Source organism: Choloepus didactylus, chromosome 21 (genome assembly GCF_015220235.1).
Source record: "Choloepus didactylus isolate mChoDid1 chromosome 21, mChoDid1.pri, whole genome shotgun sequence".
Classification (NCBI taxonomy): domain Eukaryota; kingdom Metazoa; phylum Chordata; class Mammalia; order Pilosa; family Megalonychidae; genus Choloepus; species Choloepus didactylus.
Window position 1 is genome coordinate 20,195,723 of NC_051327.1, and position 27,809 is coordinate 20,223,531.

General features: G+C 58.1%; 4 protein-coding genes across 6 annotated transcripts; 3 read left to right on the plus strand and 1 right to left on the minus strand.

The window, feature by feature from the left end:
* Window positions 1-151: 151 nt before the first annotated feature.
* Window positions 152-10,087, plus strand: PDAP1 (PDGFA associated protein 1). Its single transcript, XM_037814911.1, has 6 exons — window positions 152-293; window positions 3,174-3,265; window positions 4,655-4,762; window positions 6,376-6,497; window positions 8,452-8,603; window positions 9,858-10,087. Exons 1-6 carry the CDS (start codon window positions 281-283, stop codon window positions 9,914-9,916), a joined length of 546 nt encoding a protein of 181 aa, XP_037670839.1. The 5' UTR covers window positions 152-280; the 3' UTR covers window positions 9,917-10,087.
* A 3,362-nt stretch (window positions 10,088-13,449) lies between these two features.
* Window positions 13,450-26,659, minus strand: ARPC1B (actin related protein 2/3 complex subunit 1B). 2 transcript variants are annotated; one of them, XM_037814880.1, is made up of 10 exons: window positions 26,558-26,659; window positions 20,504-20,586; window positions 19,762-19,866; window positions 19,069-19,291; window positions 18,280-18,387; window positions 16,638-16,844; window positions 16,470-16,545; window positions 15,335-15,540; window positions 14,143-14,233; window positions 13,450-13,754 (listed from the first exon to the last, which is right to left on the minus strand). In XM_037814880.1, exons 2-10 carry the CDS (start codon window positions 20,565-20,567, stop codon window positions 13,716-13,718), a joined length of 1,119 nt encoding a protein of 372 aa, XP_037670808.1. In that variant the 5' UTR covers window positions 20,568-20,586; window positions 26,558-26,659; the 3' UTR covers window positions 13,450-13,715. The 2 variants fall into 2 exon arrangements, with proteins under 2 accessions (XP_037670808.1, XP_037670809.1); XM_037814881.1 differs by having other exon boundaries at window positions 20,504-20,579; window positions 26,558-26,641.
* Window positions 15,341-17,817, plus strand: LOC119517846. Of its 2 annotated transcripts, none has more exons than XM_037814909.1 (2): window positions 15,341-15,928; window positions 17,213-17,817. In XM_037814909.1, exons 1-2 carry the CDS (start codon window positions 15,630-15,632, stop codon window positions 17,580-17,582), a joined length of 669 nt encoding a protein of 222 aa, XP_037670837.1. In that variant the 5' UTR covers window positions 15,341-15,629; the 3' UTR covers window positions 17,583-17,817. The 2 variants fall into 2 exon arrangements, 1 of the variants encoding a protein (XP_037670837.1); XR_005213639.1 differs by lacking the exon at window positions 15,341-15,928 and adding an exon at window positions 16,297-16,868.
* LOC119517177 (translation initiation factor IF-2-like) lies at window positions 26,089-27,021 on the plus strand. Its single transcript, XM_037813750.1, has one exon. The coding sequence runs from the start codon at window positions 26,089-26,091 to the stop codon at window positions 27,019-27,021; it is 933 nt and encodes a 310-aa protein (XP_037669678.1).
* The last annotated feature ends 788 nt before the right edge of the window (window positions 27,022-27,809 follow it).

A 27,809-nucleotide genomic window follows, 5' to 3' on the forward strand; every position in this document is an offset into this window, starting at 1 on the left:
ATTCGGCGCGCTCACTTCCGGGGTGGTGGCCGCGTCTCCCCGGGCGGGGCGACTAGGGACGCTGTTGCCCGGCAGCGCGCGGGCGAGCCCGGACTCAGGCGGCGCGCGGGACAGTCCGGCTTCGGGCGCCGGCCTCTCTGAGGTCCCCGGTCCTCGCGGCGGCCCCGGCGGCGGCGACGGCGCGCGGAGAGACCTGGGCCGGGAGGAAGGAGTCTATCCCGAGGCATTTCCGGTTCCGGTGTCAGTTCGAGGCGCCGCCGCAGCAGCCGCCAGAGCCGCGATGCCTAAAGGAGGTGAGGGGCGGGCGCGCGTGGCCCACGGGCCTCGAGGGTCGACCCCGGTCCCGCTGCCTCTGTCCCCGCAGCCTGCAGGTGTCTCAGAGAGTGGCGCAGAGGGAGGATCTTCGTGCCGGCTGTGGGCCGGGCCTGGGCCTCGACGCCCAATTGTCTCCATGGGGAAACTGAAGACAGTGATGGCTTAGAGCCGTTCCCTGGGGGGATCTAAAGGGACCCAGGGGCCCTGAGTTCTCACCGGCACCGGAGGCCGGATCTAGGGCGCGCTTCTCCGGGCCTGGGGGTTTGGAGTTTTCTCCCCACTCGAGGCTAGCGGGGGTCTGAGTCACCGCGTCTCGCGCCTGTGGCCCGGCCTGCCTGCCGCGCGCGTACATCGTGGGCCTTCTTGGGCTCCGGCCTTTGCCTAGTGAAACTTGACATGATGCTCTTAGGTCCAGCAGACCTGGCTATGACCCCTATCCGGTGGTGGCTCCATGTGTGCCTTTGAGTCAGTCGCTTAACCTCCCTGTGTCTCAGTTTTCTCGTTGGCAAATGAGGTTAATAGTCATTCCTATTTAGTAGCACTGATGCAAGGCTGATCCACGTGGAGTGCCCAGGACAGTGCGTGGCCTTCGTTTAGTGCCCAGTAAGCATTAACTGTTGTTATTTGTAAGGCTCTCCCTTGGCCAAGAACGTAAAGGACAAATGCCTTCCCAGTACATTGCAGGCTCTCTCCTTGACTCCTTAGAATCCCTTGACCTAGGTTTGAATCCCAGCTATGTCACTGCCTAATTCTGTGGCCTTAAACAAGTTGTTTTCCCCATCTGGAACACCGGAATGATATTTCTTAGCTCCGGGAGTTGGGGGTGGGGGTCTTAAAATGGCTGGCTGCTGGCATGAAACAGACGCCCAGTAAATAGTGGTAGCTCATGTGTCATGTTGGTTTAAGCTTACTTAGCCCACGGGAAATTCTACCTGAGCTTTTTCAAACCTAAATGACTTCTTGACTCTACTTCCTGAGATAGCGGGAAGACCTGAGACTGTTTAAAGCTAGCTCTCTATGGATTTACTCTGTCTGGAGAACCCATGTCTCCTCTGTATTCTTCAGTCTCCTTGTTTGTAAAAAAGAGGTGCTCATTGAGCCCTTCCAGCTCTAGAATTCTGGCTCCAGAGGCCTACTTAATGGGGACTTGGCACCAAGGATGGAGGTTATAATCAGAAAATCTTAAATATGAACTCATGGCTAAATGACTTGATCTTTTGCCTGTAGAAAGCTTTGTGGGCAGGCTTAAGATTTAGATTTCTTCTCATTTGTTAGTTTGAAAAGCATAAGAAAACCTGAAGATGTTTTTTGAAACTAATTTAAAAAGAGTTTAAAATATCCCAAGAACAAAGAACCAACTCTTGCCTCCATTATGCTGCCAAGCATTTTTAAAGGCTTGAAGAGCCTCTGATAAAATTTACTGTAGAGCTAGTTAAGGTCAGTATCATGTATGCAAGTGTGTACAATGAGAGACCGTAGTAACCAGTTTTGAGTTGTTACTGGTACCTGAAATATTAAGAAGGTAAGAGAGGGTGGTGTTTTCCTTTAATGGCAAGCTTGATCTTTCACAATAGGACTTTCATGATCATAGACTGAGGGGCCCTTGGGAGCCCAGGTAGTCATTAAATATGGGTGGTGTGGTCTGTAGCAGCGCAATTACAGCTCTGCAGCTGCTGTCTAGGAAGACAGGGGAGGCCAGCAGCTCTGCTACTCCCCCTGGAGCCCTGAGCAGTTCAGGCTAATTATAGGTTTTCTGCTCATGGTGAGGAACTCTGAAAATCAGGTGGACCTTGGCTTCAGGAGAAGTCCTCAGTGGGCAATTCAGGCCTCTACCACCCTGCTCTAAAACTCACTGATTGCCTTGGCAGAGGTTAGTCTAGTGTCTTAGCTCAAGAGAGTCAGACTGTAAAACTGATACTCTTATGCAAACCTTAATTGCTAGTCATGTTTTTAACTCTTAGACCATAGTCAGGTTTATTTTCACCTTTGTTTGCCAGGCATGTTTCTTACTCAAAGCACAAGAAGGTTTTCTCCTATAGGTTTTGTTTATTTTTCGTCTGTTCCCTCTTTCTACTATATACACTTAGATGAACATAAAGTATTTTATTATATTCCCTGATAACTGCAGTAAATTGGCCAATGTTGGTTTTTTTTCTCCCACCAAATGATATATTAAAAAGAAAAGTAATAATCAGCAAATAATTTTGTAGTGTGTATCCAGTCCCAGGCACTGTTAACTAAGCCATTTTGATGAAATACTTGTGAGGTAGGGACACAGAGAAGGAAACAGAGACTCGGAGAGGTTTAGTGATCTGCCCAAGGTCACAAAGCTAGTATGCTGTAGAGCTGAGATTTGAACCCAGGGGTTTGACTGCAAAATTTGTGCTCTTTTTAAGTCTCTTCATCTATAAAAATGGACCTGCTATAACTCCTGCACTATGGGTTTGTACTGAGGATCAAATGAGCTCATAGCTGTGACAGAATGTTGCACACAGAAAGCACTGTGATGATATTAGGGGTGTAAATGTCACTGAGTCCCCTATGTTTGGATTCTAAGAGAGCAGAGGATTAGCCGGCACTCTCTGCTGCCCCCTTCTCCATGTCCTCCCTTCAGGTCTTGTTAGTGGGAACCTGCATCCAGCACACAATTTGGAGGGGCATCAGGATGGCTGCACGTTGCCTCTCGTGTCCCTTTGAACACATGAGGGTAGAAAGGGGCAGGTGCTGGTTGGTGCTTGGTGAGGTGTCTGCAGTGTCTGTGAGAACAGCACCACAAGCAGGACACAGCCCTCTGGGGGTCCGGGCAGTCAAGGATGTCACTCCCCTCTCACCTTCCTAAACTGCCGATCCTTGTACAGGGAGAAAGGGAGGCCACAAAGGCCGGGCCAGGCAGTACACAAGCCCCGAGGAGATTGATGCACAGCTCCAGGCTGAAAAGCAGAAGGCCAGGGTGAGTACGTGCCTGTCCAGGTCAGGGCAGTGCCTCTGTGACTCCCAGAGAGGCCAGGCAGGGGCCACCTGTCCTCAGGAAGAAGCCAGTACCTTGGTGGGGAATAGCTGGGCAGCAGGAAGCAGGCTGGAGTACCCGAACAGCCATCGCCAGTTGTGGGTATAGGGGGCCCCCTGTGATTGAATCAATTAGGAAGAATTCACTTGGCAGAGGTTACCTTAGCAGCTCTCTGTTCTTTCTTGGTCCTGGGCTCTGGCTGAGAACACAGAAGAGGGAGCACAGTCCCTGCCTTCTGGGGGCTCACGCTCAGTCCACTGTGGCTCAGGCTCCCAGCACCCCCCCCACCCCCCCACTCATCTCTTCCAGCCACACAGGACTACTTGCCAGGCTCCAGCATGGCACATTGCCCTGCCTTTCCACACCTCCTACAGGCAAAATTCTATCCGTTCCTCACGGTCTTGCTCAGTGTCACCTCCTGACTTTTACTGATGCTACCCTCTTCCCCCACCAGCCCAGGTCCTCTCCGCTGTTCCCATGGCACTTTGTCCAGCCCATTGTGAAGACCTAGCCTGTTTCCCTCATGGTTGGTTGGTGTTCACACCCCCTACCACACCATCAGATCCGTGCTTGGGTGAGGGCACAGGGTGGCATGGTCAGGGCCAGATGAGTGGCACAGCTGTGAAGTGCCCTAGGAACCCAGAGAAGGGAGAGGCGACATCTAGCTGGGGGGTCTGGAGAGGACCTTGAGGTGGCAGCTGAACAAGACCTTTGGGACAGTAGAGGTGGAATGAGAGGGAGAAGGGAGAGTTGAACAGAGGCAAAGACAGGAGAATGACATAGGTTTTTGTGAGGAATTTGAGGGGTAGGGGGACAGCGTGCCAGCTTTGCATCCTGGGAAACCAGCACAACAGGGCTGTTGTGCGGATAGGTCAGGGTGGCCAGCCTGCCACTGGCCGTGAGTGGAAAGGAAGGAGGAGTCACCCTGCCCAGGGGTACACATTGACAGCTGCACATGAGAGATGGGGGAGCAGGAGGGGAGCGGAACAGGCCTCTGGTCGTCAGCCCCAAGGCTGGGTCCTGCTGCCTCTGGGAAGGGAGCTTCTTACCCTGGCTGTCCTAGGTGCCTGGGCAGGGAAGGGGAGCAGGGCCGTTCGTGGCTGGGTGAAGGGCTTGGTGGACTGTGATAATGACCTCCAGGCCATGGAACTGTGGGCGGGCTGCCTCTGACCAGGTCCCCACCTCAGACCCAGGGTTGCAGAGTAGGACCCTTGTCGGGCTTTCCAGGGGCTCCGTTTCTCCAGGCCCACGCCCTGGGGTGGGGGTGGGGGTCACAGTCTTGGGGGTTTGTTTTGCATTTTTGATTCTGCAGGTTATCCATTTCTGAAACAGGAAGAAGAGGAGCAAGAAGAGGGTGGAGATGGGGCTGCAGGTGACCCCAAAAAGGAGAAGAAATCTCTAGACTCAGATGAAAGTGAGGAGGACGATGATGACTACCAGGTATGGAGTCCGGCAGGAGCCTGGAGCCTGGACTCATTCATTCAGCAGATGTCTCTTGAGGGCCTGTTTAGTACACGCCTAGTGGCAGGTGCAGAGGAGGTCCGGGTTTGCGTTCTAGTGGGGAGGTATAGGCGATAAAGAAGTAAACAAATGAGAGGGATAATTTCAAGTAGTGATGAGATTGCAAGTAAAATGGATTGTGATGGAGGATACTTGGAAGAGGGCTGTGGTGAGAAGGTGGCTTTTAACCTGAGATCTGAAAGAGCAGACAGAGCCAGCCACTTGAAAATCGGTATGCCAAGCACTGGAGGCAGCCAGATTAGCCAGTGTGGAGGGCCTGGGGTGGGAACCAGCAAGGGTGAGGCACAGGCAGGGGCTGGTGGGTGGTGGCTCTGTTGGTGAGGAGTAGAATGATTCCGCATGGAGTAGGAGAGGTTGGCTTCTTCAGGGCCATGGAAGGGATTTGGGTTTTAGTGTAGCATGTAGTGGTCAACTCCTGGAGGCCTTGAAGCAGGAGAGAGAGGTGACCCAATATGTTTTTAAAAGATTTTTTGTTTTTAAAAGATATTTTTGAGAATGAATGGTAGGTGTTGTGGTAGAAGCCAGGGGGTGGCAGCAGTCATCTAGTCAGAAATGGTGGCTTGCACTAAGGTGGTGGTAGTGGCAGTGGGGAAGGGTGGACGGATTCAAGTCAGATTTTAGGGATAAGCCTGTTGGGGTTTTCTGAGGGCTGAGCCTGGGGTTTGAGGGAAAGAGGGGAGTCGAGGGGGTGCCTAGTATTGTAGTGAGGGGTAGGTCTTCAGTTCTGTTTTAGACTTACTATGTCTGCGACATCCATCAGGCATCCAAGTGGAGGCGTGAGAATGTAGCTGGATTAGATACGGGCATCTGGAGCTCTGTAGGGTGGTCAGGTTGGCGTTTGGAAGCCATCAGGTCACTTAAAGCTGGGAAAGCTGGGATCGGCAGGGCCTGGAACTGTGACTAGACCTGCTACATCAAGAACCTGTGTAGGTGCAGGCGCCAGGTTCTGGGGTCTACTCCCAAACCCATAGACTGAACAACCTCAAGGCTCATTCCCAAGTTCCATTTGCCTCCCATCAACTGAGATGGGTAGGAATTGGAATTGGTCATGAGAACAAACATGTTTGGCTCACCCTATCCTGGGGAATCCAGCACTGCAGGAAAAACCAGCCTGGGATTCTATGGAAAACTGCTTTGGGAGGCCGAGCTTGGGAGTGGGGAAGTAGTGCTCTAGGCTGGTGGCTTGTGGATTGGACTTGGATTCCCATCCCATCTGCCGTGGAATTCCTGGTTGACCTTGGGCAATTTGTTTAGTCCTGAGCCTCCATCTGTCGCCTCTGGAACTGCTGGGGAATGGCCTAGGGTGGGCTCTCATCTCACTCAGTGCACTCACTTGCCCTGCACCTCCCAGCCTAGCGGAGACACTCTGGGTGCTGTCTCCACTGTGAGACTTGGCCGAGCTGCCCTTCGGCTTGGGGTGCAGTAGGAGTTTGTCCCCATCCAGAGGGGCTGGTCAGGGCTGGGGGGCCCAGCTTCCAGGGGCCCTGTGGAACCTAAACTTCTCCAACGGCCAGCTTCTTGCCCAATCCTAGCAAAAGCGCAAAGGTGTGGAAGGGCTCATCGACATCGAGAACCCCAACCGGGTAGCACAGACAACCAAAAAGGTCACACAGCTGGATCTGGACGGGCCGAAGGAGCTTTCACGGAGAGAACGGTAATGTCTGCCGGGTGGTGGTGTTCAGCTGTGGTATTCGTTTGTTTCATCTCATTCCCGACAGTAGGTGCTTCAAAAACAAGTATTTCTTCATCAGTAGAACAAGATGAAGATGAATATGTTGCACTTGGAGTAACTGAGTGGCCCGGGGATATGGAGGGTTGCCTTAAAGCCCCTCTTCCAGAGCAGCCCTAGTCCAGGGAGGCTTCCCTTACCCAGCCCAATCTCACACTCTTGACATGCCTCAGATCATGGCCATAGGGTATGGGGGGAGTTGGGGTGCTGAAGGCAGCCCGGTTTAGTGCAGGAAGGTTGCTGTTCTGCCCCAGCCTCTCAAGGCTCGTGTGAAAAGAGAGCTGCACTTACCTTCTTGTAGGCCTTGTGAGGTAAGTGCCTGCCACTGGGTCGGTCCTCGATCAGAGGTGCCCAGACTTTTGATGGTCACCAGGTGACGTCAAGGGCCTTACAGGGGGTTGGAGGGCGCTGGGGAAAGCTGCTCTGGCTTTTCTTCTGACTGGACTGCTGGGACTTAAATCTACTTCCCAACCATGTTGACCCAGGTGCCCAAGACAGCCAAGGGCTCTGTCTGTGAAAACCCCACGGGCTTGAGGGGTGTGGTGGAGAAGGACTCCTTCGACTCCTCCAGGGGCTTCCTTCTCAGGATCCACTCCCCAGAAACCCGACACCCTAGACTGCTGCTTTGCAGCTGTGCCACTTGGACAAGACGTTGCCTTTTGGGCTTCACTGTCCTCCAATTAAAAAGGGATCCCACTGACACCGTGGCCTTTTGGGGCTGCCGAGGTGATAACTGTGATGGCCCAGCACTGTGCCTGGCACTTAATCATCACTGAGGGGGCCTTGCTCGTCATTCCACATCCTCCATGGCCTCCTGGGCTTGGAGCTCCAAGGCTGTGCGGAAGCTGTTGACTCTGGCTCTTCCCTCACAGTGTGGGAACTTCTGGGCTGACAGGTGTTGTTACCCAGAGCCCCCAAGGTGGGACATCTCTTCATCTGACTTGTTCCTGGCCTTGGTCTCCTCCTCCCCAGCTAGACCCACGTGCCAACTTTCTCATTGTTCCCCAGCCCTGTGTACTGTGAAGGCAAGGCCTCGGTGAGGCCAGAGTCCTCCCCCAACTCCTGCCAGGCAGGGCCCCTCCTCTCCCCCAACCCTGGGCTCTTCAGGGACCCCGTCCAGATTGGACCCTCCTGTCTCATACCCTGAAGGGTACCACAGCAGTTCCAAATCTCAGGCTTGGAAGGAAGATCCTCAAAAGGGTAATGAGCCTCACCACTTCCTCTGTCTGGTGGTTTGCCCGGTGGCAGTCGGCTTTTATTCCCACACCCGTTGGGAGGCAGCCCCTGGCAGCTCAGAGCTCCTCTGAGAATGGGCTGTCTCAGGTTGACCAGAGATTGGGTGTCTGTTCCTATTCTTGGCCCTCATCCCATGGCCTGGGATCACTGGGGCTGCTCCTTTCTTCATTCCTTATAGAATACAGTTTCTTAGTGCCTTCCTCCTCCTGGTCATCTTCTCTGGACATCAGATCACTTGTGTTTGGTCCCCCTTTCTCATGTGGATGCCACCTCCTAGTCATGAAACTCTCCATTGCCTGCCTCCCCCTCTCCTCCAGCTCTATGCAGCCATTGTCCACCCAGATGCTAAGACTTTGTGAAGGTCACCGGTGCGACCCCCCCCCCCCCGCCACCGTCCCAGGCCCACCATCTGGGAAGCTCAGTGCACACCTGAACCCCCTGGCCCCCCCGGCATGTCAGCACATGGCCTGGGACTGTTCCTTCTGCTTGTTTGGCAAGGGCACCCAGAGCCCCTCCCTCAGCCGATGCCCTCCTCCACTTTGGCCCTAGGCCCGAGTACTCGGCCTTTATTCTGACTCCCACATCCAGCTTGGCTAGCAATGGTGGGGAAGATGTTCCCTGTGACACTGTTTTATCCAAACAGAGAAGAAATCGAGAAACAGAAAGCAAAAGAGCGTTACATGAAGATGCATTTAGCTGGAAAGACAGAGCAGGCCAAGGCTGACCTTGCCCGGCTGGCAATCATCCGGAAACAGCGGGAGGAGGCCGCCAGGAAGAAAGAAGAGGAGAGGAAAGGTGAGTACTGGGCCACAAGTGGCAGGGACAGCAACTGGTGGGAGGGACAGCTGCCTGCCCGGCTGCTCACTCAGGCTGTGGGCTGCAGGGGGCGGCACACAGTTTGGGGTTTCTGACTGACAGCTTCTGGGCCACCAGGATCTGAACCTCAGTGTTCTTGTCTGTAAAATGCGGGTGGGTGTGAGGAGTGACATCTGCCTGGCCAGACTGCTCAGTCGAGTCCAGCCACTGTGTACACCTTCCTTCGGCTTCTTTGTCTCCCTTGTGGAGGTGGGCATTGCTGCCTACCACCTCCTGGGGTGCAGGAGGGCCCAGCAGCCCCATAGAGTCAGTGTGACTGTGAACCTCAGCGGATCACTGTGCACGGTATCAGGATAGTCCCTGCCGGGAGCCCCCAGCCGCAGCACAGTGAGGCCTTGAATCTGGGCACCTGGTGTAGATCTTCGAGGTGAGAAGGTCCCACCAAGGTCTTTGGTGAGTGGTGAGGCCAGGAGAACTGCCTGAGTCCCCACTGGCCATCCAAGGGGCCTGAGAGGCTGAGGTGGGCGTGGGCTGGAAACAACAGTGCAGACTCAGGTGAAGTCTGGCCCAGGTGTCCCTCTTGCCTTCCCTCCAAGTGGGCTGAAGACGGTGGGAGGTTACTCTAGGCCCAGGTGGCCTGTGGGCAGTTGGCGTGATTTATTGGAGCAGTCGACTTGTGAACATTCATTTCCTGGCCTTAGGGACACCTCTCTACCTGTGGGGACATGGGTGCCCTTAAATCCCACTGACCTGCTGCCTCCCTGGGTCAGGAAACTGGGGCTGTGGTTGCCCACCCCGGGGAGCCCATGGTTCTCTCACTCCTCACTCAGCAGGTCTGCTTCACCACCCCCAAGCAGAGAAGGGCCTGCCTCGTGTGAGGCTGACTTAGACCTCAGTCCCCATGGAGAGAGCTTGGATTATGGGATCTGCCTGGGAGGTGGGCTAAGAAGCGTGTCTGTTTGTCCGGTAGACTATGTGTAAGGCCTCCATGGAGGGGCAGCAGCCCTCACAGGTTGGGAACTCCTGGGCCTCTCTGGGCCTGGTGGCCCCAGCACAAATCCTCTCCCTTGGGGAGCCCTTCTTGGGTCTCCCTCTCGCCTGCAGCTGAGCCAGGTGCACAGTGTTCTGAGGCCGCACAGACCTACAGTTCTGTGCTTCTGGGGTGTAGGTGTGGGTGGAGGGGGCAGGTTCTGTTTTCTCTTAATGCCTCCTAACTTCCCTTCCACTCCTCAGCAAAAGACGATGCGACTTTATCAGGAAAACGAATGCAGTCGCTCTCCCTGAACAAGTGAACACCCGGCCGGGGGGAGAGGAGACGCCGGGCCCTGGGCCGTGCCTCCGGGACCCCTGCCGGCTCACCCGCCCGTGCCCTGGCGCCGCTGCAGCAGCCCCTCAGGCCAGGAGCCCCACGGCCTGGGGCCTTGTCTTCATCTTGGCACAGAAATTGTTTGGGGGAATGGAGGGTGGGGGGTCTGGGGGGGAGGGGCAGCTGCTATCTTTGAGACAGAAAGATGCCGGAAAGCATTTCATATGTAACCATTTGAATGTTTTTGCTGTTTTTTAAAATTCAGAGCCCTTGTCCGGGGTGCCTGGGAGGTGAGGCCAGGAGCACTTGCATTTGTCAGTAGGTTGCACGTTAGTGGGTGCTTGTGCCGGGGTGCTGCCGACCAGCTTGTAAGCAGCCCCAGCCTGTGTTGCCTGTGTGCTCAGTCGTGACGGGCTGCCTCGGGGCCCACACTCCGCATCTCTGAGGGCCGAGGTTTGGCCCCCACCAGTCTCCTCGGACTGGGGCCTCGTCTCCACCCTTTCTGCCCCTTTCCCACCCTCCTGGCCAGGGCCAGGGCCCATTTTTAACCTTCCCCATCTAGCATTTCAAGAAACCTCTGTTTACGTGTGGCACCCAGGCAAAACATGCTCCACAAATCCAACTTGTATATTTGGCAGATTAAACTTGACATTATCGTAATCCTTATCTCATGACCGTCTTTTGGCCCCTGTGCCAGCAGGGCAAGGTGTCACACTCAGGCAGACCTTCTGTCAGGTGGCACCCAGAGGGGACGGGGACTGGACCCCAGGCATCCTGGCTGGGCACACCGCAGGGTACCGGGGCCAGCCCCCTTCCAGAAGCAGCCGGCCTCCCTCACACAGGTGCTTTCAGTGCTGGGAGGAAACATCCCAGTAGCCGATACCCAGCACTGCCTGCCAGGGGCTCAGGAGGCAGCACCTCGTTTTTAATCCTTGAAAATGGAGAGGACACCACAGTCCCTGTCAACCCCTGCACCCGCCATGAGGGGGCGCACTCCGCATGGACAGTTTCACCCTCTGTGAGCCGGCAGATGAGTGATGGGGGCCATGCAGGCAGGTTTGGCCCAAGGTCAGGCAGTGATTCAGCGGCAGAGGTGGAGTCCAGCCCCCGACTCCATGTTCTCTGCTGCACCACCCTGGGCTTGAGCGCACTTGGAGGTCAGCAGCCCCAGGAGACCACAGCTGCCAGCATCTGCGGCCCCCTCTGACTGCTCACAAGCCCTCACTTGCCCTGGAAAACCCCTCCGATCTGGCCTGGGGAGCAGGAATGACCTTACATGTCCCTTCCCTGGGGTCGTGCAGCAGCTGCCCAGGTTCACATCGGTGGCCATGAAAATGAGCTGCTCTGATAAGATGGAGAAAGATGCCAGAGGTGGTGGTTTTGGCAAGTTTCACCGACAGCACCTTGTCGCTGGCTCCACAAGGCTGCCAGACAGCAGGACAAGCCACAAGGCAGCAACGAGGTGTAGCACTGTGTGAAGCCCATGGTCCACATGAGAGGCAGAAGTCCTGTGTGCCCAGGATTGGCTTTGCCTCAGTCTCCCTTGGGGTGAGTTGAGGCAAGGACTTGGGTATCTGCAGGCCTAGCGGCGTGGTCTGGCACACCCCACTTGCATACCTGGATGCTGTGCCCAGAGAGTTCCTGAGGGCTGCGAGCATTTCTTTTGGGGTTCAGCCAAAGTCTGGGATGCCTGTTGGGGCTTGGGAGTCAGACCTAAGTTTGTGTTCTGGCTCTGCCACTTTCTGGTTAAGGGACTTCGGAGAAGTAACGTCCTCTGGCGTTGCCTCTCCAAAATGGAGATAATGAGGCTTCCTTCCCAAGGTGGGGACGTGGTGACTTGTGTATTTGGAGTCCTCTAAGTGTGTCCCCCACTATCCACCCTCGTCACCCAAGCCCCATGGCAGGCTGCCCTTGCAGCTCCTCCCTCTCCTCGTCCCCAGCATCCTGAGGTCACCAGGGCCTGTGCATTTCTTCTTGTCTCCACCCCACTGCCTGGCTGCAGCACCTTGCACAACTGCAGCAACCTTATGAGCCTCCGTGGCTGCCCGGGATGCCAAGGGCCCCTCGGCCTCCAGGAGCTGGGCCCTTTGGACCTCCCCAGCCTCCTGTCCTGCACCTCCACAGAGATGCCACTCTTGCCCACAGTCCTCCATGCCGTTCCCTGCCAGGGGCCCCCACCCCTCCTGTCCTGGGCCTCCCTAGCCTTCTCTGGTCACACTGGATTGTCATCACCCACCTCTCCACCAGACTGCTAGCAAGCTTCTTGAGGGCAGTGACTCCCCTCAGCATCCAGCAGAGCTTAGCACGGAGCTGGCCACTGCCGGGCAGGTGAGTGGCACAGGGCAGGGTCCCTCCTGTCCTGACCGGGCTTCCCACAAGCCACCCTTAGTGATGTGTAATGTCTTTTCCTTGTTATGGGAAGCAAATGACTGTGAGCCTGTTCTGAAGCCAAGACTGGTGTCCCTCTCGGGGATGGGCTACGAGTCTGTAAACAAGGGGGAAGAGATGGCATCTGCGAAGCTCCCGCTTGAGGCCCTGTTAGGCCAAATGAAAGGCTGCTTGCTTTTAACATTTCTGTCACAGTTCCTACTTCCTAAAAGCTTATTTCTCAGGGTCTTGAATAGGGGGACACTGATTGGCAACTGCCCTGAGCCCATACTTTCAGCTCTGAGGAAAGCCACACAAGGGGTGTGGACACCACCCTGCCCTTCAGTCCAGGCCACAGCCCCATCAGCTCAGGCCCAGGACTCTGGGGCCCAGCCCAGAACCACACTTTGCAAAGGCCTGCCCTTGCCAGGACAGCCTTGGCATGGCACGTAGCAAAGAATGAGGAGTGTGAAAACTTGGCAGCCCAACTTTGTCTCCAGGGTCTTGTAATTTGTCTTGTGATAAAAAAGGAATCCCTGGGGTCTTGTCTACAGGGGAAGCCATCCTGAGGTCAGGCCCCAGAACATGGAGGAACGAAGCATCTGTGGATCCCTTTTTATTCCACAAATGTAAGGATGGTGCCCCACTAAGAAAGCGATTGACCAGATTCAGTATTAGCTACACTAATAAAAGAAAAAACATGATTATATGAATAGACAGCCAGAGAACATGGCATTTAAAAAAAATAATAATAAATCCTGAGTAAAATAGGAATGGGGAAAAAAAATCTTCCTAGAAAATGAGCATTTATCAGAAACCAATTTCAAACATCAGATGGTGAAATAAAAAATGGAATTTCCATTAAAGTCTAGAACCAGTTTTGTCTTGGAATCTAACCACGGAATGAATGACAGGAAGGACACCGAGTGCTGACCACCATGTGATAGCGGCAGAGGAGCAGTTAGGGGGAAAGGGAGACCTCTCAGGAAATGAGTTTTAGCCTTTGGTTTAAGGAGCGATTTTGTTGGCATTTAGCAAAAAAACCAAAAAAAGCTCCCTATGCCACCTGCTAAAACCCACCTCTCCTTCCAAACACCAAGAAACGTGTCATAATTGCATTTTTATTATCTCCATGGTTTGAAGCAGTTCATGACCAGCAGAGTGCTTTGGGCAATATTTTTTTTTTTTTTTTTTTTTACAATAAATGAAAATATTTCTCTGAGAAAAAGGCACTGTTCCTTCAATAGGTAAGATAAGCTCCCCACCCCCACCCTCACCCCTACTCCTGAGGAAGCAGCCACTGTGGGGGACCACTGTGGCACCCCAGAAACATGCAGCAAAGCGACTCTTAGCTTCCTGACCCCCTCATTGCGCCATGCCCTCAGCAGCCAGGATGAGGGCGACACATTCCTCACAGGTCACTTGATCTTGAGGTCCTTCAAAGCTGACTCCAAGTTCTGGAAGGAGACGGGTAGAGCAGACAGGCTGCTTCTCAGCTGTTCTGCAGACACCCCCAGCCCCAGGGGCCTGGCCCACACCCACCCTGGCTGCATCCTGGCAGGAGACGGAGCCAGGCAGACCTGGGTTTGAATCCCAGCCCCACGTGGAAGTGGGTTCAGGGAGGGCGCTGAGGCCCTGATGTGAAGGGGCTGCCCAAGGCCATGCCACAAGTCCACAGCAAAGTCAGGACTCAAACCCAGACCCCTGATTCAAGCAGGACTCCTTCCCCAGGGTCTTTGTCCTGCAGGATGGATGGCCAGGATCCAGAGGGGCTGCCAGGAGAACAGAGGGGAAAGGGGACAGTCCTGGGGCCTGGTGGGGAGCCCAGGGTGGGGCAAGCCTCACCTTCACATCCCAGATGCCCATGCCGCCGTCCATGCCCGTGGTGCAGAACTGCAAGCACTTGGCCTTTCCCCCACTGAGCACTGAAATCTGGCTGCAAAGACCATGAGGGCTTCAGGGATCCCAGGCTGCTGGGGGAGCTGACTCCACGCGGGTGCCCCGCCAGCCACCCGTTAAGCCTGGAGAGGGTCTTTAGGATCTAGCAATCTTGTCCGGGGTGCCCAGGGAAGCCAAGGCAAACGTGAGAGCACACACCAAGGCCTGGGCAGCAGCGTGAAGGACACGTATGTCAAGGGTGACAGTGTGGTGGGACGGGAAACGGCATGAGATGGGGCAGAGGAGCGCAATGGCTCGTGCAAAAGGCCTTGAACTTTGGCCAAAAGAAGGAATTGGCCAGGGGCTCAGACAGAAAGTCTTGTCACCTGTCTTTTCCCTCTCATTCGCTGTGGGACGGATCCCGGCTGGCAAGATTTGGGGGTTTGAAGGGTCTTTCCACCATCCCACCCTCGAACACCGCGGCTGCTTCACCGGGTCCTAGCACTAGACCCGCCCCAGCCCGGACCCCGCCGACATGAAGCCGCTGATCTCCGCCACCGAGAACCGCAGGCCCCGCCGCCACAGCGGGCCCCACCTGGCCATCGCCCCCAAAATACAAGCGAGGCCGGCTGCTCTGCCCCCACCTGACGTTATTTCCGGGCAACCTAGAGGTCGCCCCTGCTCCCACCTTCGCGCCGGTCCCGGGCGGGGCTCATTCAACGCGGATCTTGCGCTGCGGGTCCGGCCCCCACCTCCCTCCCTCCAGGCCCCGCCCCCACTGGGGAAATTGGGCCGGCCCCGCCCCCACCGGTGGCCCCGCCCCCAGGGGTGGCCCCCCGGCCCCGCCCCCACCTGACGCTGTTCTTGCGCAGCGAGTCCAGGCCCCGCCCCCAGGGGTGGCCCCGCCCCGGCCCCGCCCCCACCTGACGCTGTTCTTGTGCAGCGAGTCCAGGCCCCGCCCCCACCTGACGCTTTCTTGTGCAGCGAGCCCAGGCCCCGCCCCTGCCCCGCCCCCACCTGACGCTGTTCTTGTGCAGCGAGTCCAGGCCCCGCCCCCAGGGGTGGCCCCGCCCCTGCCCCGCCCCCACCTGACGCTGTTCTTGCGCAGCGAGTCCAGGCCCCGCCCCCAGGGGTGGCCCCGCCCCTGCCCCGCCCCCACCTGACGCTGTTCTTGTGCAGCGAGTCCAGGCCCGCGCCCGCCGCGGGGCCGCCCTCGGAGCTCGCCTTCTTGTCGAGGTTCTGGAAGCGCTCGCGGGCCGTGAGGCCGCGCTGCGAGCTCTGCTTGGGCACGTCCAGCCGCCCGCCGCAGCTCAGCGCCCCCGCCGCGCCGTCGTAGGTGAACAGCACCGGGAAGCAGTCGTGGCCCTGCGGTGGGACGCGCGGGTCAGGGGAGCGCCCCGAGAGTGTCGGTGCTGCCCTCACTTTCCGCGCGGGAAAACGGGGTCGGCCGGAAAATGCGGCGCCGAGGGGCTGGATGGCGCTCCCGGGAGGCCGATGGCGCTCGGGGACACAGCCCGGCGGCGGAGGGGGAGAGCCCCCCGCCCAGGGGGGCCAGCAGGGGCCGGATGCTGAGGGGTGCACACCGCAGCCTGCATCTACGGGCTGCCCGCTTCCCCAGCAAGGCTGGCCTGGGGCCCCCCGGGGACCAGGCGACCTCAGTGTCCCGCCCACCCTGCTCTGGGAAGGACCCCGCAGCTGCACGCTCCTCGCCCACCTCTGCCTCCCGCGCCTGCGCCCTCCTGCTGGCTGACAGGTGAACGTCATTGTCTGTCCATTGTGGCTGGACAGACACCCGCGGAGGGAGGAATGGAGAGGAGGCACTGGTGACGCTCACCAGATGTTTCCCGGTCCCCCTTTCTGGGCACCGGGTGGAACTGCACTCCCCCAGCCCACCGCCACCCTCTCTGAGTTAGGTGTGGCCATGCCACTTGCAGGGGCCAATAAAACAATCTGCTGCGTGAGTGCCCACTCCCCATTTCCTCCCGCAGGGCAGTGGGGAAACACGTGGGAGGCAAGGCTCCCCTGCCTCCCCTACACTGAGCAGAGCCAGATCACAGCACCCACGCCGGGCACATCATGTGTTAAGCCACTGAGATTGGGTTGTTTTTGTTGTGGTTGTTACTGCAGCATAACCCAACCTGTCCTGACCAGTATAGATACAAGGATGGATGGATGGAGGGAGGGAGGGTAGAAGCAAAAGAAGGAGGGTAGGAGGGACAGATGGGGCGTTGCATGGCTGCTGGGCTGGCAGATCTGCTCCAACCGGCCACCTCCCCTCCCCGCCTTGTCCTTACCGCTGCCACCAGACTGTTCTCCGTGATGAAGGTGAGGGCCAGCAGCGGAAGTGTTTCAGAGGCCAGGGTGGCGACGCTGAGCAGGAGAGAGATGTCAGCCACGCTCTCCCCCTCCCCCATTCTGTGCCCCGGGTGCCCCCACCCCCTCCCCAGGAGCCATCTACTCACGCCATCTTCTTCTCCGCGTCGGCCAGGCACAGGGTGCTGTCGTGGCTGACCCAGGCCACACGGCTCCCACTGGCAGAGAAGCAGACCCCGTGCACCCAGCCGCAGCTACTGCTGGACTCGAACAGCAGCTCCCCAAAGGGCATCTTGGAGCCCCATGGTGTGGGTGCCGGCCGTTCCTCCACTTCCTTGATGTAGGCTGAGAAGATCCTGCCAGAAGAGGCCAAAAAAGGGGTGACTGGGGGTCTGGGAGGGGCTCCCTCTCCCTCACTGGCAGTTGGAGCTGGTCTAGGAGCTCCATGGGTGCTTGGACAAACGGGTGCCTCCATGTCCCCTTTGTGGCATGGGGTTGGGTTACGAGGTCTCCCAGCTCAGAGTCCTGGGAACTCCCAGAACCTTGGGGACCTCACCAGAGAGTGCACCATCCATGGCTGATGTGGCCCCAGGGGTTGTCCCAGACACATCGTGCCATCACTGCACTCCACAGCTGCCACGCAGTGCCCCTTCTCCCTCCTGCCCCCACCCCTGCCAGCCCTGGCACCGCTCACCCACATTCACCCTTGTCTCCTCTCCCATAGCCAGCGGGGGCCACTTGATTGGCAGATGAGGGGCCAACACACCCACTCCCACCCACCAACAGAGCCCCAAGAGACGACCAGAGGACATCTGCTCTGGGACCAGGTGCCTGCTGTAGCCCCTTTCCCAGCTGGGGACTCAGAGACCCTGGGATGGGGTGGGGCATCTGTCTGGAGCTGGGAGCCTGAGGCCTTGGGTTTGGCAGCTGTGGTGGCTTGGAACCATGAACCCCAGGAAAACACGTGCTTAATCTTAACCCATTCCTGTGGGTGTGAACCCCGTAAACAGGTCCTTTTGATGAGGTTGCTTCAGTTAAGGTGTGGCCCAGTTGACTCAGGATGGGTCTTAGTCTTGTTATTGGAGGCCTTATAGGGAAGGCCACAGAGAGAGAAGCCACAGGGAGCAGCCAGAAACTGGACGTCAACAGAACCCAGAAGAGAAAGGAGAAGACGCCGCCGTGTGCATTCTCCTGTGACAGAAAGGCTGGGGACCAAGGATGGCCGGCAGTCAGCCCCAAAACGCCACAGCCTTCAGGGAAAAAGTATCAACTTACTGGTGCTTGGGTTTTGGACTTTTAGCCTCAAAACCATGAGCTAATAAATTTCCATTGTGCTAGCCATTATATGGTATTTGTCTTAGTAGCCAGAAAACTAAAACAGTGGCTGAGGGATACTCAGGGGTTTTAAGCCCAATCGTGAATATCAGCTCATGGCAACTGGAGACTCTACATTCCAGGCTTTAAAAATAATGAGGCAGGGTCTGTCACAGCTTGTCAGTCATTCACACCTTAGTATGAAAAAGCACATTTATTCATATCCTTTCAAACAGAGCCAGGAAACAGAAGGTGTAGAGGAGGGATTCCTGACACACGATGAGGAGCCTTCACACAGCAAAACCTCACAGGGTGCTCGACTGGGGCTCCAGTCACCTCGCTGGTAGCTGAGTGGTCTGGAAGGCCTGGGGCTCCCAGGACAGGGCTCTCCCTCCACCCTCTAATCCCAGCTGGCCTGGCGTGCTGACGTCAGGGCCGCGCCCCCATCCCCACCCCGCCATGGCTGCCCTGCCTCACCGACACTTGAAGTCACAGGAGCCAGCGGCCAGGAGCACGTTGTTGGGGTGCCAGTCCAGGCTGAGGACGGTGGAGCGAATGGGCTTCTTGATGTGCTTGCACACCCACCTGGAGACGGCAGTCGGCCGGGCAGGGGAGAGGGAGACAGCAGTAGCACCCATGGGTGGCAGCGCCCCAGGGATTCCAGGCTCCCACTGGGCCCTGCACACTGCCCGAAGCCCAGGACGGAGGGGCCTGGCACTCCAGCCCACAGGCCCACCAGGGCCTGGTTCAGGCTGGGGATGTGATGCCCTTTACACTTCATGCAAGCCTTGGGGCAGGCTGGACCAGGGGAAGTCACCCCCATAGTCACGTGGCTGCTAAGCGGCCATGCTGGGACTGAACTCGGGACTCTCAGACTCCAGCCTGCACTCCTGTCTGGCCTCTGCCCTCGGGGAGACCAGGGAGATGACAATGCCCTGGAAGCTTGTGAGTGGAGCCCTGGTGTCTGACGGGCTGGGGGCCTTAGGCTGGTGACTGCACATCAGGCCTCACTTTGCTCATCTGAAAAGTGGGGACAACGGGCCCGAGCCCACAGGGCTGTGCACCACAGAGGTGGCCCTGGAGGGGCTGGGTCCTTGTGATGACTGAGACAGGACTGTGGGTGTACCTGGGGACACCTACGAGGCCCAGAGAGGACAGATGTGCCCAGGTCATGGGAGCAGGGATCCTGACACCCCATCCAGTAGCTTCCCACCCTGGTCTGTGGTCCTGGGCTCGGCCAGCCCTGGGCCCCTCCCAGGCACCCACCAGTCATTCTCCTGCTCGAAATAGCAGATGGAGATGACACGGGAGCCGCTGCCCACGGCGAACTTGTTCTCTTGGGGGGCCCAGCGCACGCAGCGGGCGGCCCGGTTGATCCGCAGGATGACGAGCGTGGGCTTCCACACATGGCCCTTCAGGGTCCACACGTAGGCATTGCGGTCTGTGCCACAGGTCACGATGCGGTTGCTCTCAGGGGCCCAGTCGATGCCTGTGGGGGGTAGGGGCAGGCACTAGCTGCAGTCACCCAGACAGTGGCAGCTCTACGTGGAGGCACCAAGAGGCCACAGTCTGGGTGGGAGCTGCATCTGCACAGCAAGCACACATTTTACTTAGATCTGATGTATATTGGGGGTAATTTTAGGGGTGCTACTATAGCTTACTAGGGGTGTCGAAGCTCTCCGAACCAATCACCAAACATGCTGGAAGTCAGAACCAAGAGACAGAAAAGAACTGAGTTCTTGGTAATTCTGGGCTGCTGGATCAAGCCTCTCCTGAAGGCCACACACCTGAATTTTTCGGTAACACAAACCAACATATTCTCTTTATTCTTTAAGCCGGTTTGGATCATGGTTGTGCAACTTGCAGTCCAAACTCCCCTACCGAATCCGGTGAGTGGGTGGGTGGCCCCGGCCAACCCTGCCCTGGCCCCCCTGCCTCCGTCCAGGCAGCCAGACCCACCTGTCACCTGCCCGTTGTGCTCCTTGAGCTCATGCACCTTGGCCCACTTGGCCCCGCTCTTCTCGTAGATGTGCACCTCATGGTTGTTGGGGCAGATGGCGATCTCTGCGGGGAGACAGGAGGGGGTGGGGAGTAGGAAGAGGAATGCTGCCCAGGTGGCCCCCTGCCCGACTCCCACCCCACTCTGCACCTCCTCCCTCCTCTCTGCTCCCCCAGCTCCGGCCCCTGCTCTCCCGCTGCTGTTCCTGACCATACCAGGCGCGCCCCGTCTCAGGGCCTCTGCACTGCCCACAGGGCCCGTGGGCAGCCTCTCCCTCGCCTTCTTTGGGTCTCTCTTTCCCAGGCACCTTCTCTGAAATAGCACATCTCCCTAACCCTTCCCCTGCGATGTTTTTTCCTACCCAGCCTTGCATGTTTACCTCTTCATCTCCTGCCACCCCCAACCCCCCCCAGCCTGGGAGACCCCACAAGCCAGCCCAGCATTGGGGCCACCTGGAATCCCGGCACTGACGCAGGGCCTTTGCACATGCCACTCTGGCCCCCGTGTGTTGCTCCCGCACAAGCGATGCCTCCTCCCCCTGGTGCTGCCGCAGCTCAGACAGCCGCTCCTCCCAGGGGTGTTCATTCAGTCCCTCCACAAACACCCAGTGAGCACCTCCCATGGGGCCGCTGGCTGCCAGGAGGTCCGAGCCTGCCTCCCACCCACCCCGGCCCCCACATCGGGCCGGCCACAGACGCTCACGTGTGCGGTCCTTGTTCCAGGCGTGGCAGCTGATGGGCTCCACCAGGAAGCTGTGGTAGGCCATGCTCGCTCACTCCTGCACCCAAGAGAGGGGGAGAGACTCCACGTCCGACCCGGCTCACCCGGAGACCAGCCCCAGCCCACCCCGGGGCCCTGACCAAGAAGCCCCCCAAGCTTCCAGCCTGGTGCTGCTGGGGCCTCAGTTTCCCTCCTCCTAACTGCTCTCACAGGATGTCCTGGGGCTCCCGGTATTGGGTGAGGTTGCTGCAGGCAAAGATATTACTGAGAGTGGGGTGTGGCGGGCCCCAAACCAGACATGCACATCCCTCATCACCTCCCCCTCATCAAGAAAGTCAGGATGAAATGAAATGACCCTGACAGTATGCAGCAAGCTGGCCCCTCCACGCCCTGAACCCCAATTTCCTTGCTCACCCCCCCTCTGCTGAGACTATGGAGGAGGGGAGGGGAGGTGACCAGTGTGCAGGGGCCTGTGGGGAGAGGCCCAGCCTGGCGGTGGGGGGGAGTGTCTTCAGGGAGTCCCTGGGGTGGCTGGGTGTGGGGGAGCCTGGAGGAGGAAGGCTGCAGCCACGCACGGCCCCCAAGACTGAGCACAGCCTCCCACCTCCAGCCAGGGCCCCGCACCCCCTGGCACCCAAGCGCAGCCTCCCACGCCTGCCCGAGCTGCAGAGGGGCTGCAGGCTGAGAAGGGATGGGGGACACCAAGGGACACCCCAACAACCCACAGGCCCTGGGCAGCCACCCCCACCCTCACCCATCCCCACCCAGCCCTGCTCATTTCAGCCCCTTGGGGGCACCCTGGCCAGCCCCCCCAGCTCGCTCCACCTCAGTTTACCCCTTCCTCCCTGGCTATGCAAGGGGTTTTAGGCCGGGCTGCAGTCCCCACGACTCTGCGTGCGGAGCCAGCCAGGCCGGGACCCTCCACCCGGATCACCGTGTCCTCTCCCAGCCTGACTCTCCTCCAAGGCCAAGTCTGCCCCTGTTTCACCCATCTAGGCCTTTGCACACTGTTCCTACCCCCTGAGTGTCCTCCCCTGCTCCCGCTCAGCAAAGTCCCCCTCACCTACCAAGACCCAGCGCAAATGTCATTTCTCTCCCCACCTCCCCAACACGGCCTCTAGCTCCAGGCTTCCGAGTGGCCCAGTAGTCCTGGCAGCCAGCCATGTGACCCCGGGCACGGCCTTGGCCGTCTCTGAGCCTCAGTTTCCCCATCTGCAAAATGGGGGCAGGAATCCTGCCTCCCCCCACCTCCATCCCAGGTCACTGAGAGAACTAAACAGGACGGCGGGCTGCGCTGGGCCCTCAGTGGGTATCCAGGAACAGCAGCTGTCATTCCCGGCTTTGTGCGGTGGATCTGGGCAGGAGTCTGGGTCCCCAGCCTGACACACGGGCCTGCGCCTGCCTTGGGTTTGGCACCAACCAGCAAGGCTCCTCCCCCAGGTACCCACGCAGCTCCCTTCCTCACCGCTGTCCTTCAAGTCTTTGCTCAAAAGCCTTCCCTGACCACCCAATTTGCAACTACAGCTACCGCAGATGCAAATCACCTGGTTTGATTTATACCAGGAAGTTCTGGAAGGGTCCCAGGGCTGGACAGGCCAGCCCCCTGCCCCCACACATCTGTTTCCCCACCGCCTAGAACAAGGCACGCCTGGGTCCCCAGACAGCACTGGCTGAGAAAGAGGCAGCAAATACATACGTGGCCCACGCTCAGGCCACACACACGCGCACGTGTCCAGCCATGCACACGCGAGCACACTGCTCACAACGGGGCCTCCCGGAGCCAATCTCTCCTTATAAGGCCTTTCTGGGTTAGGCAAGGGCCCCGGAAGCACTTCCTCAGCACCTCAGCCCAGCAGGAATTCCAGGAGCTTCCCGTGCCCTGGGGCTGGGCCAGCGCCGGCTCCCCGCTGAGCTGCTGTGGGGGTCACAGCTGCCTCCTGGCAGACACCGGGAAGTGTCAGGCTGAACTGCTAATCGGCCCCGTTCCCATTTCCAAGGTCACCCATGGGGCAGGGCTAAGGCCAGAAGCCCACTTCCAAACTCGGCGGGCTCTGGGGGCCCCTGGACTCCAGCTGAGGCCAACTACCCCCAGCGCCCTAGGACCCAGGTGGCCCAGAAGGAAGAAACCTGGGGCCCTGGCTGGTCAGCAGAACCCAACTTCCCAGCACTAACTGTCACGGACTCGCCATGTGTCCCAGCATGTCTCTGCCCCTCACAGAGTCTTGAGTGGCTGGACACGGAGGCGTAAGAGCTGTGTGGCCCGTGAAGATGCAGAGGCAAGTTCTCTGCAAGGACAGCCTCCTCACATATGCCACTGGGTCACGACAGCTGAGAGGACCAGAAAGCCCTGACCACCACTGCCCAGGCCCCAGAGGTTCTCAGGCAGGAGAGAGAGGGACTGGTAAGGATGGCCATGCACAGTGTGACAGGCAGGGGAGGGAGGCTCAGACTCACACCTATCAGTCAATCACACTTTAGTGTGAATTCAAACAAGACTTCCAAGCCCAGTGAAACAACACCTTAAAGGGGGCAGGGGAGAGAGGTGCAAGGGTGGGGAGAGAAGACTCATTTCCCCTTTTTCATGCAACTTCTGCAAAGTAGGGCCTCAGTGATGATTGCCAACCCCCACAGCTTACAAAGCAGAAGCGGGGAAAGGAGTGCAGAGGGGAGCAGCCCAGGCAGGGCCAGGAGTGGCCAGGGATCCAGCCTCCTGGCTTGAGGATTATCAGATTGTTCCACATAGTCAGACCTGAGAAAAAGGAGCCTTCTATTCCCTCCACCCTGCCTCGGGACTTTTGACTGAATCATTCACAGGAAAAGCAGGGTTTGGGGTACAGGTGGGTTCCCGCCGGCCACTCTGCTGCAGAAAGCATCATGAGGAAAATGACGATCATGAGGAACTGGGGCTGCTTTGCCCAAGCGTGCAGATGAGCATAACTTCCCGGGAATGTTTCCTGTTGGGGACCAAGGCGGGCTGAGGCCGTGGCCTCCAGGACACCCACCCCATGGTCATTGCAGCTCTCCAAGCCAGCACCATGGGCCCACTTGACTGTTGAGGAAAAGAGGTTGGTGTCTGGGGATGGCCTTGGGGCTAGGAGCTTACTGCTCTGTGCCTGCCCCCGTCACCCCAAAATCAGAGGGGCTGGGAGACTGCAGGGCAAGTCCCTTACAGGCTCCCCTGGGCAGGCAGGTGGCTCCAAGCTGGCTCCCACTAGCCTGGAGCTAGGCGTTCTCTGTACACCCAGTAGCTCTTCTCCCATGTCCAGCACACAGTGGGTGCTCAGCACGAATGGAATGGGGTCACCAGGGCTGAAGTAGGGATGTCTAGAGTGGTAGATGGTTTTGGGGGTGGGAGGTGGAGCAGGAGGCCTGAGGTTGATCCCCGTAATAGTCAATATCCTTCTGAATTCCCTGCAGGGTCACTGGAAGGGGTTTTGATTATCTGGATCCATGGTCTCCAAAGTGGGGTGCAGTTTCAATTCAGGGGGTGCCCAAGAATATGCCCCGGGGTATGGAAAAATTTTTATTAAAGTCCTTTAAAAAAATTATATTGTTGAAAATATCCCCACAAGCACAGGGATATTTACCTGTTTTGCTCACTGATACATTCTCAGCACCAATTAGAGTGTCTGGTACTTGATAAATATTTACTGAATGTGCTGGAATGAATAAATCACATCCTTTTCTTCACATCTGTCTTGGGGGTGTTCTGTAGGGAACATGCTGTATTTGTTCAGGAGCACATGTATGCAATTCATAATATTTATCGGGGAGTATGTGTTCAAATTTTTTTCCTGATAGGAGTCAAGATCTTGGAAACCTATAATCTTGGAGGGTCCTCTCTGTGGCTTCAGAGTGAAGAGAATGTGGGTCCCCTCCAAAGCAAGCTGGGCAAAGCCTCCAGCTCTACAGCTGGGAGGGTTCTCAGGCCCTGGTGCTGCCCTTCCTTACTGCATTGGGTTCGGTTTCTACCTGTCTCCATACTGGCTGAGTGCCCTTGACCAGTGCTTCCCCACATCTTTATCCAGGAGAGGCTGGGGGTGGAGCAGGCACAGGCTCCAGGTCCTTTTTCTGGCCTGGCTTTGCCAGGTTTTTCTGAGTCCAGAGGCTAAACCAAGCAGGAGCTGCCAGGAGCTGGCTCTCAGGGAAGCCCCCACCCTGCTGCCGAGCAAGCTGCCAGCAAGCCGTTTTGTGTGACTTCCTGTTGTGGGCAGGAGGCCCGGCCACCCCAGACCAGCCAACCTTCCTCCCCAATTCTGAACCTGAAGCCCTATAAACCGGGCAAAGTAATGGCCAATGGCCAAAAACAAGACAAAAAAAATTTTTTTAAAACACATAAAACTCAATGCTGGCAAGGCTGTGGAGAGATTCTCATTTGTTGCTAATTGGTTCAGTCTTTCTGAAACACAGCATGATAACATTCAACTCAACAACTGGGTAATACAAACAGAGCAGAATCACATTAATGGTAACTTAAAAATTGTGAACACACTCTGGCTGCCTAAATCCATTTTGAAACAAAGAAAACAGCCACTAAGATTATTATTATTATTTTTTAAAGCAGTCACGTTCATAACAATGCTGTTTATAATGGGGACAGGGTGGAAAAATCCAGATGACTACAAATATACAAAAAGTAAATTGTGAGACTGACATGTTGAGATGCTACTTAACTAATTAGCATCTCAACTAGCAAACTAGTAAACTAACTTTGCTGGCTTTTGTCAAGGACTTCAGAGTTTACCCAAGACTTCCACATGTGTTCTTTTATCACCTCCACCCTCCACAAGCCTAAGAAGTGCTTTTAAAAAACAAAACAAAAACCTTCATTTTGTACAGGAGGAAACAAAGGCTCAGGCAAAAGCAAAGATTTGCTCAAGGTCACACAGGTCCTAAACGGCACAGCTGGAACTCTAACCCCAAATCCCATGGGCAGACGCTTGGACTAAATGCTCACAGGCCTTACCAAATGGCAACAGTAATTGCACACACATTTACTTTGTATGTGCCTGGCCCACGGCTAAGCCTTTTGCACACATCATCCCCTCCCACTGGAAGTCGCCCATTTTCCAGATAAGGAAAGGTGAGGCCCAGAGCTAGGTGAGGCGCTTGCCAAGGTCATCGCCAGAGAAGGAGGGAGCAGGCACCCAGACCGTGGTCCCCCGGGAGACCTCAAAGGGTGGGCCTGGCCCCTGGCTCACCGCCTGCGGGGCAGGAGGGGCCCGGGGACAGCCCGGAAGGGCCTGAGGGGCGCGTCGGCTCCCGGGGGCGTGTTAATCGTCATTATTATAGCCCCCCGGACCCCGCCCGGCCCCGACCCTGCCCCTGCGCCGGGCTGCCTCGCCTCTGGCCCCGGGGCGGGAAGGGAGGGGCCGCCCCGATCCGCTGCGGTCGGGACCCAGAGCTCAGAAGGGACCCCCGGACTCCCGGCCCCGCCGGCGGGACGCGCTGGGACCCGGCTCCACGGGCTGGGGGTCGGCTGGGGACCGGGTGGCGGGAACGGGGAGAGGGGGCGGGGGGGGGCCGCCAGCTCATTTCCCGGTTGCAGCAACCCGGAAGGCTGGAGGATGCAGGGGAAGTGGCTGGGCGCGGGGCCCTCCCGGCCCGAAATAGCGGGGGAGGCGGCCAGCGGGGAGGGTCGGGGTGACGCGAGGCCAGGGGAGGGGGTCAGGGCAGGAGGAGGGCGCGCGGGCCGAGGGCGGCGGGCCGGGACCGCCCCGAGGGCGCCGGGTGCGCGGGACCCCTGCGTGTCCCGGTCCCGAGGCGGCGCCCCGCCGCCCGCACCCCCGCGCCCCCTCTCCTCAGGGCAGCCCCCTCCCCTCCTGGGGGACCCCAAGACCCCCGCATCTCCCGACGGCCCCCGCTGCCCGCCACCTCCGAGCGGCCCCCCCGTCTCGCTCACTCCCACGCCCCTTCCCCTCCAGACAGCCCCCCTCATCTCCAGGCGGCCCCCACCCCCGACACACGTCGCCTCCAGCAGCCCCCCGCTGCACCCCCGCCTCCCGGAAGCACCCCCGCTCCGCCCGCGCCCCTCACCTCGGGGCGCCGCGGCCGCGGACTCTGGGCAGTCGACGCGCCGAGCCGGCTCTCGCCCCGCGGGCGCCGCGGCCACTTCCTCGTGGGCGGGGGGCGGGGCCTCCGGGGGGCCCGGGGCGGGGACCGGGCGGGGGCGCCAGCGCGCAGGGCCCGCCCGCCCCTCGGGGCACGCGTTTCCCCGGACCCGCACCGCCCTGGCACGGCGGCGCCCGAGCGCGCAGAAGTCGTCCGCGACCGCCCCTCACTACTTTCTGGATGGGGAAACTGAGGCTCGGAAAGAGGGTGCGGGGCCCCAGCCGCAGCGCGGTGGGAACGAGGGGAGCCTGGGCTGGGCAGGTGCGGCCAAGGCGGCGGGGCTCGCCCTCCTGGTCCTCAGTGTCCTCACTTATGAAACCAGGGTGCGGGTTGCCCCGCACAGGGGTGTGCCCTGGCGCAGCAGCGTTTCTTCAATGCTCGCCTCTTGACCCTGCGTTCCACCACAGCCTGCCTGCGGCCGCTGCAGACTCCTGAATTTGGGTGCCGGGCCAGGTGGTCTCCAAAGGAGACCCTGCTCCCTCTTGCCTCATCAGGCCCCTTTCCCTTGAATTCATGTCACCCAAAGTCAGCCACGGAGCAAGAGGCAGCAGCTGAAAGGGTGCCTGCTCCCCATGGAGCTCAGGAGGCCTCAGGGTTTTGGCCCAGGCGGTTCTTTCTCCTAGAACACTTTTCCCACCCTTTCCTCATCTGGCCAACTTCAGTCTGTGCTACAGGATGTGGCTGAGTGACACCTTTCCCGTCACGCTCTTCATTAGAGGCACCCTGTGCTCCCCAACCCCAGCTCCCATTCTAACCACACAGCCCAGCCCCCCACCGTGGTTGGGAGGATGAAATGGGCCAACATGTGGAGCCCCTCACCCAGGGAGCACAGTCTGCACTCAGTGAATTTTAGCTGAGATGTCTGTGACCGTGAGCCCTTTGGGAGACTCTGAGGGGCTGCTGTCCGGGGTTCCCTGTCTTGCTTTTCCTATAGGTTTGTTCAGACAGGTCCCAGCATCCTTGGCAAATCCAGGCAATGGCTTTAGTTTAATCAGAACAGTTTCATACGGATTTGTCCTGGCAGCCTCTCCTGTGGGGACAAGTGCAACTGAACACTGAGGTGACATGATTTTACCCTCCCTCATCATAGATGCCCAGGAATGACTCCAGGAGGGACTGACCCCCATCTCTGGCACTGGGCCCACAGGGATAGCCTGTACTGGATTTGTGACCTAAC